Source organism: Hippocampus bargibanti, linkage group LG13 (genome assembly GCF_051943395.1).
Source record: "Hippocampus bargibanti isolate YZ-2025 linkage group LG13, ASM5194339v1, whole genome shotgun sequence".
In the NCBI taxonomy this organism is placed as follows: Eukaryota; Metazoa; Chordata; class Actinopteri; order Syngnathiformes; family Syngnathidae; genus Hippocampus; species Hippocampus bargibanti.
The window spans coordinates 21082076-21104858 of record NC_142746.1 but is presented as its reverse complement, the minus strand read 5'-3'; the positions used below and the strand labels follow the sequence as shown (position 1 = coordinate 21104858).

The following is a 22783-nucleotide window of genomic DNA, read 5'->3' as shown; positions in this document are numbered from 1 at the left end:
TCCACAGGAGAGCGGAGCGCAGACAGAGTAACACATGCTGGGCCGTCGATTCCCCAGCATGAAACGAGTCAACAGGCCCGTCTTTTATTTCTAATGTCTGTGATTTACATGAAAGCAACACTGTCACCCGACCGCAACAGAGCGCCACGCGCCGCTTGAGTGACAGCATTTCACATTTCGCACGATTTTTTTTTGCCGCATTCAACCCCGCCCCCCCCCCCCCTTTCACTGAGCCTCATAGAACAACTCGACTGCGGCAGTGCTGTCACATTCCCACTTACAGTATGCGCAATGCAATTCTTCTCGCGTTACAATTTGATCACCCTCCCCCCCCACCCAAATCGGCACAGGGTTGTGGGCTTTTATTTTTATTTCTTGTTTCTATTTATAATTGTATTTTATTTATTGCATTCTATTTGTGATTGTATTTAATTTATTATAGTACCTATGCTTGTCTGTGACTGTAAAGTGTGCTTGAGAGCTTTAAAAGGTGCTTAAAATGTAATGTATTATTATTATTATTATTATTATTATTATTATTATTTATTTGGTTCTTTTTATATATGCTGCATAATCCTGTGAATAGTCCTCATTTTGTGCAAATGTAATTTCAAGATGTTTAAAAGCAAAGGAATATAATAATAATAATAATGATGATGATGATGATGATGATGATGATGATGATGATGATGATGATGATAATAATAATAATGATGATGAGAATGATAATCATGATCATAATGATAATAGTAAGAATAATAATAATTATTATTATTACAACTATTAGTATTGTTATATAATAAGATGTGAATACAAATAAAATACAATTAAAATAAAATACATTATCAATTAAAATCAAATTACTAACGGAACGCCCCTGACCGAAAAAAAGACACATTGTAGTAGTCCTTCCATCACGTCAATGCTTGTTTGGTCTGAAAACCTCATGTTGCACCGGAAAGAGCCAGAAGAGGGCGTCCAAGCTCCATGTAAGGCATGTATCAGCCTGTGGAAACGGGCTGATTCATTCCTCACAGGAGCTCGGTGGCCATTTTCTGCCTCTTTTTGGGTGAGACATTTCCCCCCAATGTTGCCTCAAAATGGCACAGAACAAATTCTTTAATCGATTGCAAACATGTATGCTTTCCTCTTCAGAACTATTTGAATCATATTCATAACTGGATGAGTAACAAGAAAGCATATTCTCCAAATCTGAAGCCATTGTTTTGATTCTCCCGCAATGCAAGACGTCTTGGCGTGACGTCACGAACTGGGGGCGGGACTTTCTGAAAATGCCCAATTCGCAGCTCAATTTTTTGTTCAGATTTTGGACACTTGAAGTCATTTTTATTGCTGTTTTGCATTTGAATAAAAATATCATACTGCGTGTTTTGGGTATTTTAGATGCTATAAAACGTTTTTCTGATGTCGGTTGCCCTTTCATGTACAGGAATACCAATATTTATTTTTGCTTATGTTTGTTATTTAAAAATCTCTCTGAAAGGGTTATTACATTGAGGTCATTCATCCCTCATTGCACATTGCTCAAAAGTAGACTGAGTTTACCCAGCAATTCCCCCCCAAAAGAACCTATTATTTCATTGTCCCGATGACTTTGCGTGGGCGCCTTCCAAATGAGGAAACAAGGCAAAGAAGCAAAGTTCCCAATCACGTTGGGAGCCGCGCAATCTCTTCCTCCTCACTTGAGCTCATTTCTCCACTAATGACTTTGCCCTCTGATGCAAGCCAAGGGATCATCAAAGGTCCTTGAAACAAAAAAGGAAAATATAGCAATTACCGAGACTTTTCATGGGCAAAGAAAGAGATTAAAAAAAAAAGGCCGTTGTTGTACAAGCAACACAAAAAAAAGGCTTGGTTCCACAATGAAATATAGATTCCTCCACGCCGTCCTATTCATCCATATTTTCCTTTCACTCATCCTAATTCATCGCCAGATAATAGAATCAAATGTACGACGCATTACTAATCGCGTTATAAAAAGCCCCCCTTAAAGGACAACCGACATCACTTTTTTGTTTCCTAACTGACATCAGAAAAACGTTTTATAGCATCTAAAATACCCAAAACACGCAGTATGATATTTTTAGTCAAATGCAAAACACTAATAAAAATGAGTCCAAAAAAGTGTCCAAAATCTGCAAAGAAAATGAACCCGGAAGTGGCCAGTTTCAGAAGGTCCCGCCCCCTTGTTCGTGGGGTCACGCCAAGACGTCTTTCCTTGATGGAAAATCAAAACAATGGCTTCAGATTTGGAGAATATGCTTTCTTGCTACTCATCCAGTTATGAATATGATTCAAATAGTTCTGAAGAGGAAAGCATACATATTTGCAATTGATTAAAGAATTTATTCCTGGCCATTTTGAGGTATCTGGGGGCAGGAAATGTAGCACCAAAAAAGAGGCACAAAATGGCGACAAAGCTCCGTGTAAGGATTTCCACAGGCTGATAAATTCCTTATATGGAGCTTGGTCGCCCTCTTCTGGCTGTTTTTGGTGCAACATGACGTTTTCAGACCAAACAAGCACAGCAAAATGCATTGACGTGATGGAAGGACTGCTGCAATGTGTCCTTTTTTTGGTCAGGGGCGTTCCTTCAGTGACGTCACGTACGGACTCGTCACCAACTCAAAAACAAGACTTCCGGAATATTCAGCGCGAGTCTTAAAAGGTAAAATATAGCTATATGCGTTGTAATCTTTGTAAAATACGCTCAGTAGAAGTCATTTGAAGCCATTGTACAAATTACGGACACAACTTGTCCGGAGACGTCGGTTGTCCTTTAATGCATGTAGATTCCAAAAATGCTTGCAGCGCGTACAAGAAAAGTCATTGCCTTTTTAACCGTGGCCTGAGGGAGGGGAATTGTCACCCCACCCACCCTCCACCCCCCTTAGCCACTATAACCACTGACACAAAAGGTCCCCGAACAATTTCAAATGACTACTTTATTTCTCTCTCTTATATAATCCACCCACATTATTAAATCTGCCATCTTCTGGGACCGGCCTGATACAATATTACTGTGCTAAGATGTTTACATTGGAGACATAGAACGTGATTCCTTGTTATAAACATGTATACCCTCAGGACTTGTATATAAAAAAAAATGGCGCATGCATGCATACTACTTGGCCTAAATGAGGCGTTAGGTCATTTGCTTTTTTAAAAGGGGTCAATATTACCTCCAGCAAACGGGTGAGGGAGGTGACGAGGCGGGGCTGACTGAGCAGAAAATGGCTCCTGATCCTCACAGATAAGCTCTATTATATATTAAACACGCTTGTAAATATTCACTCGTCCGAATCATTCAAATGGAAAATATGGTTTTAGGTCAAAAAAGGGTCGGCGAAAAAATGTTGTCTCTTAAAGGAAGTCCCTGTAGGATTCCAGAGAGACGGAGATAACAGGGTGGGGGGCAGGGGGACATTGAGAGTTGTTTTACATGTTTTGACGGCGAATAATAATAAATACAAATAAAAGAAAATACATTATGAACACAATAAAAAATACATTAAATTAAAATCAAATTACAAAACTTAAAAAGGTTCCAATTACATTGTAATGAAAATTACATTAACATTTAATAAATAATCATCATAATAATAGTGCGTCTGTGTACGCTCTCAGTCGTAGAGGAGTGGTCCATCGATCCATAATAATAGTGATAAAAATGATAATATTGTTTTTTATAGTTATGTTCTATTATTTAAAATTATTATTATTTAATAATAATGAGAATGATAATGATAATAATACTAATAATAATAATTATTATTATTTTTATAACTATTAGTGTTGTTATATAATAAGATATAAATATAAATAAAATACAAATAAAACAAAATACATTATTACAAAAATAAATTAAATTAAAATAAAATTAAAAACTTAAAAAGATTCCAATTGCATTGGAATTAAAACTAAATTAAAATTTAACATTTCATAAATAATCATCATAGTGATAAAAATGATATTATTTTTATAGTTATATTCTATTATTTAAAATTATTATTTAATGATAACAATAATAATGACAGTAATGATAATAATACTAAGAATAATAATTATTATTACAACTATATTAGTATTGTTCTACAATAAGATAAAAGTATAAATCAAATACAAATAAAATAAAATACATGATGCATGAAAAAGATTCCAATTACATTGGAATTAAAACTAAATTAAAATGACATTAACCTTTCATAAATAATCATCATCATATTAGAGATAAAAATGATATTATTGTTTATAGTTATTATATTCTATTATTTAAAATTTGTATTGAATAATAATAATAATAATAATGACAGTAATGATAATGAGAATCATGATGATAATGATAATTATACTAATAATAATAATAATTATTATTATTACAACTATTAGTGTTGTTATATAATAAGATATAAATATAAATAAAATACAAATAAAATAAAATACATTATGAACACAATACAAAAAATAAATTAAAATCTAATTAAAAACTTTAAAAGATTTCAATTACTTTGGAATTAAAACTAAATTAAAATTACATTAACATTTAATAAATAAACATCATCATAAAAGTGATAAAAATGATAATATTATTTTTATAGTTATTATATTCTATTTAAAATTATTATTTAATAAATAATAATAATAATAATGCTGATAATGATTATGATGATGATTATTATTATTATTATTATTATTATTAGATAATAAAATACATATAAAATAAAAATAAAGGATACAATGATAATGATGATGATTATTATTATCATTATTATTGTTATCATCATTATACTACTACTATTTGTCTCTCAAAGGAAGTCCCTGTAGGATTCCAGGGAGACGGAGATAACAGGGTGGGGGTTAGGGGGGGGGGGGGACATTAAGAGTTGTTTTACATGTTTTGACGGCGGCCATGATCGCGGCGAGATAAATGACGGGCACTTATCATCGCCGACTGACCTGGAGTTATGTAGCGTGCCTAATGGAATGTTACACTGCCATCAATTACATCTGGGCCGGCGGAATTACAATGAATTAGCTAGCTGATAAAGCTACGTAAATCATTCTGTTCAAGCATTTTATTAGCATAGCAGATGATATCATTGGTAACATAATACTGCGTATTTACGCAAGGGCTACCGGTCGTTTTTATTAGCCGTCGGGAATGAAGCGGCGAGGGGGACAATTATTTCATCACGTCTAACGACTGTCCAACGACGACGTTATCTTCTATTTTTGTAGATTTCGCGGGGCGGCAACACTGTAGCCTGACAGACATATTCTTTATGAGGGGCTGGTGCTCGCTCTTAATTTGACACAGTTGTCAAAGATAAAGCTCCTTAGAGAGCGTGGCCATGCTCTGGGTAAGAATGGGGATTAAATCAACACCCCCCCCCCCCCCCTACACACAGCCCATCTTCACGTCTTTTGACCCTAGTAGTCCAGGATATAACATACAGTGATACCTTGGTTTACGAACTTACCAGAAAGCGTGTGTAAGGTTAAAAATGTGTATTCCAAACATTAATTTCCCATAGGAAACCATTAAAATGAGAATAATATGTTCCCAGATCCCCATAAAATATAATTTTCTACAAAATAAGCCTCAAAACTACACAAAATATACCTGTATAATAAAGTGGTTTTATTTACCTTTGTGATGGTCGTTGATGTAGTTGCCTCTTGATGATATCCGAGTGAAGTTGCCGTGCTTTATCGCCAATAACAACCTCACTGACTGACCCCTGCTAGCTGCTTTTCGTTAATCCAAATCAACAGTAGTTTTTCAACCTCTTCTATTGCCTGAGCCCGTTGCTTAGACAACACAGACAACACCCATAGCCACATGTAGCAATGATCGATTTAGCATCCTGGTACTGGGACGCTAAGTGGTTTGGTGTTCATCTGCCGAAAACAAGTCCGCCAGTCACGGTGGTACTGTGTGGTTTGGTTCGTCCGCCGAAAACTATTTTGTATGCGCTTGTAGATCAAATGTATTATTATTATTATTATTATTATTTATTAAAATAAGACAACAGCCGTGCGGTACAAGTGATATTTTGCGAGTATAGCGGTTAGCAGCTAGCGCTTTCACAAGGAGTATCTATCGAGCTAGCTAGCTATCCAGCTATCTATCAATAGAGCTAGCTGGCTATATGTATTAGCTCTTTAGCTAATGCCGACTATCTAGTTCGCTATCTATTAGCCATCTGGCTTGTGAGCTACCTAACTATCTATTAGCTATCTATGAGTTAGCTACCTAACTTTCTATGTATTTGAGTTATTCCGGGTTGAGTGAACTGTAAATGCATTGAAATGTATTATTATTAATATTATATTCTCGCGAAAGGCAAAAAGTTTGTGAGCTAAAGCGTTCACCGTATACACCAAGGCTAACTTCAGTCCGATTAGGTATTTATTAATTTTATTGCAAAAACCAAACAATATAAAAGCCTCACCTCAGCCTTTTTTACAACCACGGCTAAGAAGGCAATAAATCCATAACGGGATGCAATTAAAAGACACGTTTACTGTAAATGTGAATTGTGCTTACACAAGTGTAACAATAAGAAGAGCCCAGCCACCTAACCCCCCCCCCCACCCTCCATAGCGGCTTCCTATCCGATGACCCGAGTGCATAAAAATCAAATCAACACTAGACTGGATCATATCAAATTCTAATGAAAACATAATGTGCTTTTAAAATGTTTGCTAGCCCGGCAGCTAGTCATCCAGTCACCCCCACGCCCACTTTTCCGCACCCCCACCCGCCTCAGATGACGTGATGAATAGGGAGCACGGATGGAATATGCATCAAAGTCGAGCTCATGATTTATGTAATAGCAGTCACTTGGACACTGATTAGCTGCTCTGTCAAGCGTGTAATACGAGAGGCACAACCCCTGGTTTATCAGTCATTTATCTGAAGTGCGTCCCCATATTATCACTGGATTCTAATGTCATCATTATGCCGCGCAGCATGTGCGGGCCAGTGTGTCATGGCGTCGGCGACACCGCCTGTCAGGAGTTCAAGCCTCTTCATTTGCCAAAAGTGCCAGCGCATTCGTGGCGGCGTGTGTCAACAGTTAAAATGGGGGGAGGCAAAAAAAAAGAAAAAGAAAGAAAGAAAAAGTCACATCAGACATGGAGGGACACAGGCGCGCTAAGTAAGTGGACGCAGGGGGGGAATGGGCTGCCTCTTTGTGGCCGAATTCTTGAGAGAGGAACGAGGAGAGGGGAAAAGTGTTCAAATAAAAGGAAGAAAGTAACGTTGTGGTTTTACTGGCTGGACTCACAGGGCATTAAAATGAAAAAAAAAAGGCAAGAAATGTGCGGTGTAAGGCCTTGATAGCCATATTAGCTAACACGGCAGAGTTAGCTTAACATGAGGCAACGTGGCGGCCATATTTAAGAGGAATTAGTCTTTCAAACATTCTTTCCTTTACCATCTATCTATCTATCTATCTATCTATCTATCTATCTATCTATCTATCTATCTATCTATCTATCTATCTATCTATCTATCTATCTATCTATCTGCCTGTCTGTCGAGCTAGCGAGCTATCTCGCTCGCTATCTCGCTCTCTATCTAGCTTGCTAGCTAGATAGAGAGCTGCTTCGCTAGCTACTCGGCTAGCTATTTAGCTAGTTATTTGGCTAGCTAGCTATCTATCTACAGTAGTTATCAAACTATGTACCTAGCTATCTACCTCTCTAGCTATCTAGTTATCTATCTCGTTATCTAGCTAGCTGGCTGTCTTTATTTTATGGTTTATTTATTTATTCGTTGATGTATTTATTTAGTTATGTATTATTTATCTACTTATATGAATGTTTATTTATTGGTCTGTTTATTTTTTTATGTGTCTGTTTATTTCTTTGTCTGTTTATTTATTTATCTAGCTATTTATTTACTTATTATTTGGCTTGTGTGGTTGCTAACATTTTTAAAAATTAGTCAAAATTGGATATGTGTGTTTAAGAATAATGGCTGAAGGGAAACGTAACACATAAGGCAAAGGTGCCCCCCCCCCAAAAATTAATAAATAACTCTTTTTTTCCCCCCTTTTTTTATCAATATATGACCCAAAAAAAGGCCAGGAGTTGTTGTCGCAAACATCTGGCGGCACATGCCAAAAGGAAGCCGGTCGTCCTATAAGTCCATCAACACCGGACACAAACAAAAACAGTGAAGGAAACGGCGCAGGAAAAGCAGCTCGGCGACTCTCAAACAAAAGAGATCAGTCCAGACGGCCACCACACCTTTTGGCAATGATGCGGCTCACAATCAAAGGAACCGTCGTCATCAACAGAGTCCTGTTTTGAAAGGATATCTTATTAAAAATGTCCACGCAAAAACAATTGAATTTGTTGAGATTCACACGTCCTCCTATGGCCGCCTTCCGTCAAAACGTTGGTTCCCGTAGTCGGCGAGCAATAATGGAGGCTGCACAAACAAAATGTTTAATGTGCCGACAGATGGGATCCATCTGCTGTTACTTGCGTTTATTAATTTGACTTTCAAAAGTCCAATAAGGATCTTATTCCAACAAGGTGTTCTATTTTCCGCCGTGTTTGTCCTCGTCGGGATTCACGGTCGAATCCGGAGTCGGACCGAGTTGCAGGGCCCGATAGGCAAATAATCACGTTTACCTTGGGTGGCTGTGGATCAGTGGAGACAGCCGCTTGAGTGACCACGAGGTCAGCGGTTCGAATCCGACTTCTGACTGTCTGCTGTCAGTGTCCTTGAGCAAGATACTCAACCCAAAATTGCTTTTCTTCTGGCGGTGTAAACATTGAAGTTGTTTTTAATTGCCTTTTGCTGCCACAACAAAGCAAAAAAAAAGCTTCTTCTTTTTTCAAATACAGTGATACCTTGACTTACGAACTTAATTGGTTCCCAGACAGAGTGTGTTAGGCGAAAAGTGTGTATCGCAAAAAATAATTTCCTATAGGAAACCATTAAAATGAGAATGATCCGTTCCCAGGTCCCCATAAAACATAATTTTCTACTTTCTCAGCCTTAAAACTACACAAAATATACCTTATTTTATGTAAAATAAATGTGCTATGGTATTATAATTAAGGAAATAATATATAATAATATAATAATGGAATGACTTTAGAGGAAGTCTTAGAATTTAATCTACCATATTTTCTGGTGTATAAGGCGCACCCAAGAGCCTTTTATTCTGGTGTGGCTTATACACCAGGAAATACAGTAATGTGTTTTTATATTTGTTATGCATTTGAGTATAATGTTGGACTACCCCGTATTTTATCTTGGACAAAAACAATCTAAACTGTTAAAAAATATATTTATTAAAAAAAATCACAAGTTTTTAAAAATGTAAGTAAATTTAAAAAAACTTTATTCACCCTAATTATATCTGGCACAAAATCTAAACTGTTCAAAAACATAAATAAATAAAATTCAAAAAACTTTATTCACCATATGTTTTCTTAGAAAAAAATCAAAACTGTTAAAAACATTTATTCGCTCAAGTTTAGAATAGAAAGAAATTAAAAACATAAATAAATAGAATTAAAAAAAACATAAATAAATAGAATTAAAAATAATTTATTCACCCTATTTTATCTTGAAAAAAAATCTAAACTTAAAAAAAATTTCACCTTTTTTATCTGAAAAAAATCAAAAATGTTCAAAAACAAAAAAACTGTAGTCACCCTATTTTATTTTTAAAAATCTAAACTGTTAATATTTATTTGCCCTGTTTTATCTGGAAAAAAACGGTTCAAAAACATACATAAATAAAAGTTATTAAAAAAAACTTTATTCACCTTATTTTATCTGACAAAAATATCAACTGTTTAAAAACATATAAATAAATGCAATTAAATATATTTATTCACCCTATTTTAATAATAATATAATAAATATAATATAATAATAATAATAATAATAAGAATACATTTAATTTACAAGCGCCTTTCTAAACACCCATGGACATTTTACAATTAAAAGAAAAATACACTGAACAATGAAACCATCAATAAAATAATAAAAATAGCTGATTAAACTCGACCATGAATGCAATTTTACACCGGTGGGGTTTTGAGGTGGGATTGAGTCAATATTATGGATCTTTATCTTATTTTATCTTTAAAATACTTTGAAACATAAAAAAAAAAATACATACCGATTCATCATTTTAGCTGAAATGGCACATGAATTGTCCATTCCTCACGATTTGAAATCCTGTGGCTGCCCACCTCCAGCAGAGGGGGCTGCTCACTGCAATCATATGCTGATTAATTGGCCTTGATTCTCCCCATGCTGGGAACATAAATTGTACCACACTGGAAGCTCCATGTTGGTATGCAACGAAAAGGTCAAAGGGCATCTTGCAGTCACCTTTCACCAGAGGCCTCCCTTCACATCACGTCCGATGGACGGACACAGAAAAGCGCCAATGATCCCTCATCAAGCCCCTATCAAACTAAGCTATGTTCATTTTTTTATTAATTGTGCATGTTGCTCTTTAGTTAGCTAATGGAAGACAAAAAAACATGAGTTTTTGTCCAGCAAGAGAAATGCAAATGTCTCTTAGAAAATAGCACCGAAAAAAGTAAATGGCAAGGCTGAGAATCGTCCTTCATTGAAATGTCAGAGATAAATGGCTCAAATGTCACATCAATTAAAACGGGGGACAGTTAGTAGTTCATTAAAGAGAGAGCCATATTGCACCGTCGGGTACCGTTGCCAACCCTTCCTATCTGGGGCAGACTGGCGGCGGGTCCAGATGGCACAGAAATCCTCACAGATTTCAAAATGGTCTCTGCAGGGGTGGCGTTTGCAAGCACCCCCACCAACCTCGCCGCGGAGATGGGGTGTGGGCCACCGACCGGCCCCTGCACATTCCAAACGGAGACGCGAAATTAAAATAATCTGAGCTGAGGACAAAAGGGTTTTTTTGTCTTTTTTTTCTGCAAACAATACAAAAATGAGTGAAATACAGTGATAACTTGGCTTACAAACTTAGTTGGTTCCAGACAGAGTGTGTAAGGCGAAGAGTGTGTATCCCAAAAAATATTTTCCCATAGGAAACCATTAAAATGAGAATAATCCGTTCCCAGGTCCCCATAAAATATAATTTTCTACTTTCTAATTTTCTAAGAAACCTTCTCATCGATGGACCACTCCTGTACGACTGAGAGATGTACACAAAATATAGCTTATTTTATGTATAATAAATGTGCTATGGTATTATAATTAAAGAAATAACTGTACTATATAATAAAGTCGTTTTATTTCCCTTTGTGATGGTCGTTGATGGCTTGATGGAATGGAGTGACCGGTTTCATCAGCGTTAAACACTTAATGGGGAACGTAGCCTTCTTCTTTCACCATCTTGAGGAATGATCCCTTGTAGGTGCTTTCTCTGCGATAATTTTATCTAGTTCTTCATCAATTGTGTTCTGTTTAGCTGGGTTGATAGCTTTTTGCATCAAGTGTACAGATGGCTTGTGCGGGTTACTTGTGGAGCCTGATTGATGGGAATTTTAACCTTGCAGTCTACACTCAAGTTGAAACAAGTCCAAATGTCACTGTTTTCTATCCATTTTGTCACTCTCACACTGTCGTCTGCCTGTCTCTTTAATGTTTAAAAAAAAATGTCGGGTGCCATTTTGTTTTTGGGAGAATGGCTTCACTCCCACCCCACATTCATTGTGGCAGCTCTGTGTGTATCCCAAAAAGTAGTTTATATGCCAAGGTAAAATTGTCATAAATTCAACATTCGTAAACCGAAAAGTTCGTAAGACAAGGGGTTCGTAATCCGAGGTATCACTGTATTATGCTGGAGTTAAGTGTACGACTGCTCCAGGGGACGTAAGAAAAGTCCGCTCCACTTTCGATTGCATAAAAAAACTGCAATAAAACGAATATGCGCTGCCTTGTGTGTTGTTTATCGTGACATGCCAGATTTATTAGTTTGCCATGCATACATGCATTCATGCGGTTATTTTTTTATTCACAGGCATTATAATCTGGAGCCCTAAAGACCCCAGTGAGGAACCACAAGAGACGGAGAACTGGATAAATGTCTTTGCTATAAGTGGGACTATAACATGTCTAAAATGAATACGGATACATGTATAATCGTATTTCTCCCATGGAACTATCAAGCAAATCAAGTATCTAAATCATGACTATTACTTGTCTGTGGTGTGTTGGGACCCCCCTGGAAGACGCCAAATCCCAATTTGAGGCCCATTTGCAATATATTCAATAAAGCGAGTGTTTGTCTATGACAAGGGGGTGGGGTAAGATGTGGATATTGGCCAATCGCAGAGAGAGAAAAAAAAACGATTTATATTGCTTTTGATTGGTGGTCTCATGTGCGCTTTGCCCTGCCTGAACGAAGCAGGAAGCTATGACAAAGGAGATTTTAAAGTGATTCATAAGAAGGCTGAATGTCACAAGGGTTTATTTTACACGTAATAGGTACAGAAGCATTTTCCTTTTGTTTTAATCAAATACACTAAACATAGCTCGATATTTTATTTCAACGTGAGAAATATGAAATGACAATAGTTTTTTTAAAAAATTCTACTTTCCTTTTGTTTTAAACAAATACACTAAACATAGCTCGATATTTTACTTAAATGTGAGAAACATGAAATGACAAAGTTTTTAAAAATTCCATTCTATATTATTTGAAAGCTTCTTTAATGGAGGGGGCGGGAGTATATGCAATGCTGTCCAATCACAGAGGAGCAGCATAGCAATTAGCTTCTTAGTTAGCGGAAGAACAGGAAGCACTAAGAAGAAAGGTAAGTCCATGCCGAGTCCCGATATTTCATTGCAAATATTTAATTTGTAGTTTTAAAAAACATTTTAAACTAACGTCAGGACATTTAATGGAATGTGTGAAATTAATTCTGTCAACGATATAACATAAAACTCGAGTCGACGATTCTGTGTTAAAGGGGAGGGGCATGGATGGGAAGTTTAAACAGTCTACCCAAAGTTAATGTAATTGGTCGGTTCACCTGCAAATCATCGAGCGGTTGCCTGCGGTGATTGGTCGGCTACGACGTCCGTTAGGGGAGGAGCATGGTTCGGATATTTTATACAGTCTGTCTGAAATTAATGTGATTGGTCAGTTTACCTGCAAATCACCGAGTGGTTGTCTGCTGTGATTGGTCAGTTACGACGTCCGTCAAAAAATGGTAGCGATGAAGGAGTAAAATAAGTTGATATTATTATTTTTTTTATAAGAGACACTTTTAAATTATTTAATGTAATGGGGGCTAAATATTGAGTCAACCGTATCTGAGTACTGTTTGTTAATCGCGGGAGAATTCGATGTGTGTGTGTCGTCCAATCAGTAAAGGCAACTTTCACTTCCTAAACTGTAATTGGTCGACTCCATCACACACATCGGGAAGCAGGAAGTAATGAGAAGGAAAGCAAGCGTGTCTCTAAAGACGCCGTCCGGACCCTCCCATCATTGTAAGGGCTTCATTTACACTGTCAATGTTACTTTTAAACAAACAAGCGGGCATTATTTCAAACGCATTGAGTAGCTTTTGTCAAGTAGAGTAACGCTACTTGGTTTGTAACACGAGAGCATGTTGACAGTTTATGCAACAAACAACGTTTCTGCTCCTCCTCCTCCGCCATCGTCTGTGGCGCTCGGCGTGCAAACGTGATGGCTTTATTTTTTTTAATCAGAGCAGACTATTAGCCGGGACATAATTGCCAAAGTCCATTATTCTTTTTTTTCTCTTCTTCTTCTGCGAGGTCTATTAGCGGTTTGCTAAATGGCAGGCAGTCTGCTCGGGTGCGTATCCAAAGTGCACGCTGTACAACTTTTGTTTGGCTCAGAAATTGTGCTCGCCTTTATTGTCAGTGCAGGCAAACCCCCTTGTGAGATCTGCAAGAAGAAGAGTAGAAAGAAGAAAGTTGAAACGCACGCGCACACACACACAAGAGTTGTGATCACATAGCATGACAGATGTGTGTGCTTGTGTCAGGAAAGGGAAGCTCTGCAAGTCTCTATGTAAAGACATTGCCTCTTGTAGTAAAATCACCAATAAATGTTACGTAAATTAGAGTATATGCCACATTCTTTGTTACCGTTAATGCAGAGCTAAAAAATGTTCTTTTTTATGACAATTAATTTTAAAGTGTTAACGTATTATTTTAGTCCTGAAATCAACACTGGTGCAGTTTTTTTTACTTTCACAATCAGCCCCTTAGGGCCATGGTGCATTAGTTAAAAAAAATATGATGCTGTGTACATACAAGGTGTTCCCAAAATGTGACGTTATGTGAATTATGCAGATTAGACTTCAATTTTTTTGGGCTAAAATAGTGTCATCAGAATCAGAAAGTCCCATAATGGGGACGTTTGCAAATATTACTGAATTGATATAATATTCACGTCCCTTGAATTGTTTGTGCTTTCTGTCTTTTTGTGTTTTCCTTGAATTTCCTCTAAAATTCATATAATACGCACTTACAGGACTACCGACGCCACCGGACAAGTTGTGTCCATAATTTGTAAAATCACTTCAAATGACTTCTACTGAGCGTATTTTACGAACATTCCACGGCATATAGTTATCTTTTATGTTTTAAGACTCACGCTGAATATTCCGGAAGTCTTGTTTTGGAGTTGATGACGATGCCCTAAGTGACGTCACGGAGGGAACACCCCTGACCGAGAAAGCGACACACAATGCATTTTGGGTACTTTGTGTTGTCTGAAAACACCGTGTTGATGGCAAAATTAGAAGGAAAACACATAAATAACGTCAACATTTAGTTGACACAAATTCCCAGCAGACAAATCAGCCCATTTCCAACGGAGCTTGGGCGCCATCTTGTGCATTTCTTGGGACGACATTGGAGTCCAGACGGCTCGAATTGATACGGAAGGACTTCTTTAATCGATTGCCAACATTTATGCTTTCCTCGTCAGAACTTTTTGAATCATATTCATAACTGGATGAGTCACAAGAAAGCATCTTCTCCCGATCTGAAGCCATTGTTTTGATTCTAGAGCAAAGCAAGACATTCTGGCGTGACGTCACGAACAAGGGGGCGGGACCTTCTGAAACTTGCCATCTCCGAGGTCATTTTGAAGTAGTTTTAGGACACTTTCACTAATTTTTATTGGCGTTTTGCATTTGACTAAAAATATCAGCCTATGTGTTTTGGCTATTTAAGATGCTCTGAAAGGTTTTTCTGATGTCAGTTAGGAAACAAAAAAAAATGGTGTTGGTTGTCCTTTAACTGTGTGTTAAACCAACATTGAACGGAACTTCAAGTTTAACATTTATACATTTAATAACATTTAATTTTTTTGCGGTCATAATAATAATAATAATACATTTTATTTCAAGCGCCTTTCAAAGCTCTCAAGGACACTTTACAGTCACAGACAGGCATAGATACAATAATAAATAAAATACAATTAAAAAAATAACAATTAAATAAAATTAAATTAAAAAATACAAAAATCGAATACAATAAATAAATTAGACTTATAAATACAATATCTTGTTGAAGCAAGAAAATGGCGTCGTGATTTCACAATAAAATTGATGTCCACTTTTTGGGAACACTTTATTTGAGATATTTATGAATTATATGTTGTTGTTTTTTCAACTTACACCAATATTTTTAACTCTTCCAATATTATCCAATAGTGTACAAATGACAAAACCTCTCAGGTGAACGTTTATGCAAGACTGAAAAATTAAAAAAAAAATGATTCCAGCCAGGTTTTAGAAACTTCCCCAAGTAAAGGTTATTGGATGGAAAAGGTCTGCACGTTTAAAACTCCTTCAAATCAATGTGACCTTTATTTGTCATTACCGCCATCCTTCAAATAAGAAAAAAAAAAATCACATATAACATAGTCAATCATCTCTCCCGCTTCCCTCAAAGTAAAAATAAAAAAGCAACTGCTGTCTGGTTATTGCCAGTATCCATCTCAGTCGTCAGAAAAGCTGCACGTTTTTGCTGTTGTTAAGGGCTGGAAAGCAGAATCCCATCGGAGTTGCACCCTAAGGAACAAATTTAATGCTAGAAAAACATCCCGGCCATCAACCAAAAATGACGGATTGAAAATAATGTCGAGCTATCTTGGGAATCCCCCCAGCAGACAAGGGGAACAGACTGCATTGTTTTTCTCATTTATGTGATATATAGAACAGAAAGAAGGGCGGAAAAATGGCCGATTTATTGGTTGAGATAGGCGTAGGCAAAGAAATATTGGATTGCAATGTCAGGATCAAGCCATATCATGACATTATTTGGAGGAGAGACGCTCAAACATGGAAGCCATCATCGGTGGGCGCCCCCCCCCCCCCCCCCCATGCTTGTACAGTGATACCTTGGCTTACGAACTTAATTGGTTCCCAGAGAGAGTGTGTAAGGAGAAAAGTGTGTAGCCCAAAAGATAATTTCCAATTGGAAACCATTAAAATGAGAATAATCCGTTCCCATAAAACATAATTTTCTACTTTTGAATTTTCTAAGCCTGAAAACTACACAAAATATACCTTATTTTATGTATAATAAATCTGCTATGGTATTATAATTAAAGAAATAAACTGTACTGTATACTAAAGTCATTTTATTTACCTTTGTGATGGTCGTTGATGGCTTGATGGAATGGAGTGGCCGGTTTCATCAGCATTCAACACTTGATGAGGAACGTAGCCTTCTTCTTTCGCCATCTTGAGGAATGATCCCTTGTAGGGCTTTCTCTGCGATGACTGTAAAGTGTCCTTGAGAGTTTTGAAAGGCGCTTATAAATGAAATGTATTATTATTATTATTATTTTACCTTATTCCTCATCAATTGTGTTCTTTTTAGCTGGGTTGATAGCTTTTTACATCAAGTGTACAGATGGCTTGTGCGGGTTATTTGTGGAGCCTGATTGATGGGAATTTTAACCTTGCAGTCTACACTCTGCTTTTGAGCTATCAAAGTTGAAACGAGTCCAAATTTCAATGTTTTCTATCCATTTTGTCACTCTCTTTGTTGTCTGCCTGTCTCTTTAATGTTTAAACCAACCCCTATCACTGCTGCGTTCTTAACCAATCATGTGGCTTTAACCGAAGACGGGGCGGGGAATAGAGAACAAAAACAGTGGGCTGCCATTTTGTTGTTAGAACGGGATCGTACGCGGACGACACATCACTCATTAAGGCAGCTCCGTGTACGAAAAAAGTTCGTATGCCAAGGTAAAATTTTCATAAATGTAACGTTTGTAAACGGAAAAGTTCGTAAGCCAAGGGGTTCGTAAACCGAGGTATCACTCACTGTACTTTTCAGCATAGATCACTCAATGCAAATGCATGCAACAAAATGGCGGCAAGTGGCCGCGCGCCGATGTCAGTGACGTGAGGTGTAAATTGCACTTCCTTTAGCAGGACCCCCCCCACCCCCACACGAAGATGAGGAAGCGAAAGGAGAGGCCATGCGCCCCCCAGACGACCACCTTGCTAAGTCCCCTGGGGACCATCCGAGTCGACGCGTGCGACAGCGGCGTGCACGCCGTCCGGATCCTAATGGATGTCGCACCTGCTGAAAGGTAGCGTACCACAACCCGGCCCCGCCGTAAACAAAGGTGTGAAATTTACAGGCAAGGGCGCTCTCCACTCCCCGTGATGGAGTGGCGCCATCGCTCATCGTGAGCGAGGGGGGCGCAAGGGGGGTTGGGGGGGGTGTATTTTTGTAGATCCCACAAGAAATATCCCGCGTGAAAGTTGGACAAATATGAGGAGGCGCTAGAAATATGAGGGCCACTCAAATACGATCGGCCTGGAAATTGGATTTCCGGGCGAGGGTGTACACTTGTGATTTTTTTTTTCTTTCTTTTTCCACTACAGTCATACAGTCTTGGGTTACGAACTTAATTGGTTCCCAGAAAGTGTGCGTAAGGTGAAAAGTGTATATTCCAAACATTAATTTCCCATAGGAAACCATTAAAATGAGAATAATCCGTTCCCAGGTCCTCATAAAACAATTTTCAACGAAATAAGCCTTAAAGGACAACCGACGCCTCAGGAGAAGTTGTGTCCATAATTTGTAAAATCACTTCAAATGACTTCTACGGAGCGTATTTTACAAAGATTCCACGGCATATCGATAAATTTTATGTTTTAAAGGACTACCGACGTCTCCGGACAAGTTGTGTCCATAATTTGTAAAATGGCTTCAAATGACTTTGACTGAGCGTAATTTACAAAGACTCCACAGCATATAGCTATATTTTACGTTTTAAGACTCGCGCTGAATATTCGGGAAGTCTCGTCTTTGAGTTGGTTACGAGTCCGTACGTGACGTCACTGAAGGAACGCCCCTGACCGAAAAAAGAACACATTGTAGCAGTCCTTCCATCACGTCAATGCATTTGGCTGTACTTGGCTGGTCTGAAAACTGAAAACGCCGAGTCCAGATGCCTCAAAATGATCCTAAAGGACTTCTTTAATCGATGTCAAACATTTATGCTTTCCTCTTCAGAACTATTTCAATCATATTCATAACTGGCTGACTAACGAGATAGCATCTTCTCCGAATCTGAACTTACTGATGCCATTGTTTGGATTCTGGAGCAAGGCAAGATGTCCTGGCGTGACGTCACGAACAAGGGGGCGGGGCCTTCTGAAACTCGCAATCCGAAGACTGGGGACGGGGAATAGAGGACAAAAATGAGTCTGCTGCCATTTTCTTATTAGGAGAATGGGCTCGTTTGTGAACGACACATCACTCATTGTGGCAGCTCCGTGTGTATCCCAAAAAAATCTTTCGTATGCCAAGGTAAAATGTTCATAAATGTAACGTTCGTAAACCGAAATGTTTGTTAGCTAAAGCGTTCGTAAGCCGAGGTATCACTGTATTTCGAAACTTCACCCAAGTTAACCGCTTTATGAACCACGCGGGAGTCGATTAGAGCGCCGTGTCTACGAGGGTCGCGAAAGGTCACGTCGGGAATCGGGTTGGTCTTGTTTATGTTTCGCGGTGAGTTGAGCGCTGGGCGATATATTTATTTTTTTTCTTCCCGAAGTGCGCAACCACCCCGGCGATGGCAACAAATGTAATTGCATTTCACGCCCCGGCCATCCCTCAAAATTGTCAAAATGTCTCCAGTCTTACTGGAGCGATGGAGACTGATTAAACCCGGCGCTAATACGTAGTTCCTTCTTATTTCAGCAAGGTCCACATCTCCGACGTCGCAGATTAGTCGTGATTAGATTGGAATTAAATATCCATGTATCACGGCTTCGCATTTGATAACCTCGAATGGTTTGGGAAATTAAAAGCGTTTCCAAATGCAACCAGATAGGAAGTTCTATGTTGAAATTCTAATTTATGGAAACCCATTAATGACCTTGTATGTTCTACCTCAACACGTGTTTCCTGGCTCGGATTCATCAAGCAGTTAAATATAAAAAAAAAAACATGGCGCTTGTTGTTAATGAGTTGAAGTGAAGAGATTAATAATATGGAATTTTGATGATGGGAAGATGTCCTAGAACCATGGCCGCCCGGGCGCCATTCTCCCATCTCTTTGCGAGCCGCCTTTAATTGGTGCGTTCGGGTTCAGTAGGAATATGCAAATGGCTTTTTAATGATTCGCACCACTAGATCATCTCTGGGTTTAATATCTTTTGCGGCGTCGGTCATAAGTGAAGCCCGGCTCGCGTTCTCCAAGGTGCCGGGCAGAAATTGCCAAAGAAAATGTTTGGTTTTCGGCCGTGTGTGGCCGAGGAAGGAGTTCATGATGTGTTCAAGGGCCTTCAAATAAAATTGTTTTTGGAAATGTAAATATTCTTAATTTTTTAAATGTATTCACTGCCATTTATAAATGTATAGTGGATTTGAAAATGTGACGTAGAGCGCCATTCCTGAATTTGTTTTTCCGGATTTTGTTTTTTCTTGTTTGGGTGCTGATAATGCGCTGGTCAGATCTCTGGTAATGTCTTTTTTTCCCTTCCACGTGGGGGCAGCATTTGCCTTTTGTCCATGTTAGCACTTTGTACCAGCTTTTGCTGTTGTTAAAGTGCTATACTGTATCAACCAACATTTATTTTGTACAGCGCCCTCATTTCAAACCCATATAACTCCAGACCCATATAATTTAGGAATTAACTATTACATTATTGTATTTTTTTTACTAATTCCCTGCCATTCCCGAATGTATTCGCAAAGTGAAAATATGACGTACAGGGCCATTCCTGAATTTGTTTGGGTTTTGTGTTTTTCTTGCTTGGGTGCTGATAAAGCACTGGTCAGACCTCTGGCAACATTTTTTCCTACCATGAGGGGGCAGCATTTGCCTTTTATCCATTTTAGCCCTTTGTCACAGCTTCAGCTTTTGTTAAATCGCTAAATAAACCAACATGTATGTATTGTATTTTATTTTGTCCCGCCGCCCTCATTTCAAGCCCATATAACTCCAGACCCATATAATTTAAGAATTACCAATTATGTATATATATTTTTAACTCATTCGAATTTATTCGGAAATTGAAAAGTGTAACGTGAAGAGCCATTCCCAAATTTGTTTGGGTTTTGTTTTTTCTTGTTTAGGTGCTGATAAAGCGCTGGTCAGACCTCTGGCAACGTTTTTCCCTTCCACGAGGGGGCAGCATTTGCCTTTTGTCCATGTTAGCGCTTTGTTTCAGCTTCAGCTGTTGTTAAAGCGCTATATAAATCAATATGTATGTATTGTATTTTGTACAGCCACCCCCATTTCAAGCACAGATACCTCCAGACCCATATAACTTAGGAATTAACTTTTTTTTTTTGATGACAGAAGAGTTGTTGTTTATGTTGTCCTAAAACTCTATTCTTTGGGTCCTGTAATTTGAGTAAAAATGACAAAAACCCTGGCACTGGAGTGAACACATTTTTTGCACATCGTCTGGCAGTGAATGAGTTAAAATAAGTCTTTCCAATTAAATATTTGACTTTGTAGTCTAAGCTTGACACTGGAATTAATGTAGGATTGACAAAATGGCCAACACATGAGACAACTAAAAATGGGACCATTTAGCTGTTTTTACTTCAAATTTCATAAACGCGATATGAATCAACAATATGCCACGTTTAGATGAAAGAAGGGAAGGCAGAAGATCCACTGGCCGATCCCTTGGCCTTTATAATTATTGGCACATCAGCTTAATTAAGATGTGTACTTCACTTTCTAATAAACTCCGTTTTTCCCAACAATAGATTACGTTTTTTTTTTTTTAAAGGAGAAAAGCCAACCTTTGATCCAGGTGGATTTTATTCAAAGTGGGGGAGGGGGAGATGAAGAAATAATCCTTTTGCAATTATTAGCAGCCATGATGTTAATAGCACGTGCCCCCATTTGCCAACAAAACAGCACCTTATCTCCTCCCATAAAAGACGGAAATCTCTCAAAAATCATTCCGCGACCTGCCTCATCTCTTCTCGTGGGCTTGACTTTGCACATTTTCAAGGGGGTTGAGGTCTGGGGACTAACACGGAGGTGGTGGTTTCTGTGTCCGCTGAAGCAAGTGTCCAATTTTCAGCTTGACTGTATGCATCTGCATGAAATCATTCACTGTCAAGCGATGTGCAAAAATGTGTCCTCTCCAGTGCCAGGGTTTTTGTCATTTTCATTCAAATTCCAGGACCCACAGAATATTGAGTTTTCAGACTACATAAACATTCAATTCAGCGTGAGAAACATTAGACTTTCTTCTTTCATCAGAAAGAAAAAGTTAATTCCTAAGTTATATGGGTCTGGAGTTATCTGAGCTTGAAATGGGGTTGGCTGTACAAAATACAATATATATATATATATATATATATATATATATATATATCGATATTCAAGGGAGTCCGAAAAATATCGATATAACCGGGACTATCGATATATCTGACCCTGTTTGCATGTAATTGTCTCCGTGCGTGCATAGAAATAGTATCGATATAACCGGGACTATCGATATATCCGATATCGATATAACGAGACTTTACCGTATATATATATATATATAAAATATATATATATATATATATATACAGACTTCTACTGAGCGTATTTTACAAAGATTTACAATGCATTTTGGGTACTTTTTTTGGTCTGAAAACTTCGTGTTGATCCGTGTTGATAGCGAAATTAGAAGGAAACATAAATAACGCAATGATGAATCGTGTGTTGCACCAAGACTACTATTTGATACTAGTTGACACAAATTCCCAGCAGACAAATCAGCCCATTTCCAACGGAGCTTGGGCGCCATCTTGTACATTTTCTCGGAGGTACATTGGAGTCCAGACGCCTCAAAATGATACGGAAGGACTTCTTTAATCGATTGCAAACATGTATGCTTTCCTCTTCAGAACTAGTGTAATCATATTGATAACTGGACGAGTAACAAGAAAGCATCTTCTCCTAATCTGAAGCCATTGTTTTGATTCTAGAGCAAGGCAAGACGTCCTGGTGTGACATCACGAACAAGGGGGCGGGACCGTCTGAAACTCGCCATTTTGAAGCAGTTTTGGGATACTTGAACTCATTTTTATTGGTGTTTTGCATTTGACTAAAAATATCAGCCTGCGTGTCTGTGGGTATTTTTGATGCTATAAAACGTTTTTCTGGTGTCAGTTAGTAAACAAAAAAATGGTGTCGGTTGTCCTTTAAGGGCAGGCCCAACCAAGTGACAAAATATTGTCTTCCTTATGTAAATCTCAGCAAAACCTCCCTGTAGCTTTAATAGCGTGGATCAGCCATTTCCATTGATT

The 22783-nt window shown here is 37.9% G+C and overlaps 1 protein-coding gene and 1 long non-coding RNA gene across 2 annotated transcripts in view; both read left to right on the top strand.

The window, feature by feature from the left end:
- The window catches only part of LOC148889694 (uncharacterized), a 45812-nt gene extending 33577 nt beyond the window's left edge, over positions 1 to 12235 (top strand). The window contains exon 5 of the long non-coding RNA XR_016116835.1: positions 12018 to 12235. This is a non-coding gene — a long non-coding RNA (uncharacterized LOC148889694). The remainder of the gene's footprint in view (positions 1 to 12017) is intronic.
- A 5201-nt stretch (positions 12236 to 17436) lies between these two features.
- mgmt (O-6-methylguanine-DNA methyltransferase) overlaps positions 17437 to 22783 on the top strand; it is a 173879-nt gene continuing 168532 nt past the window's right edge. Inside the window, exon 1 of the mRNA XM_089011696.1 lies at positions 17437 to 17594. Coding sequence (XP_088867822.1) covers positions 17458 to 17594 — 137 coding nt within the window. The 5' untranslated portion in view covers positions 17437 to 17457. The remainder of the gene's footprint in view (positions 17595 to 22783) is intronic.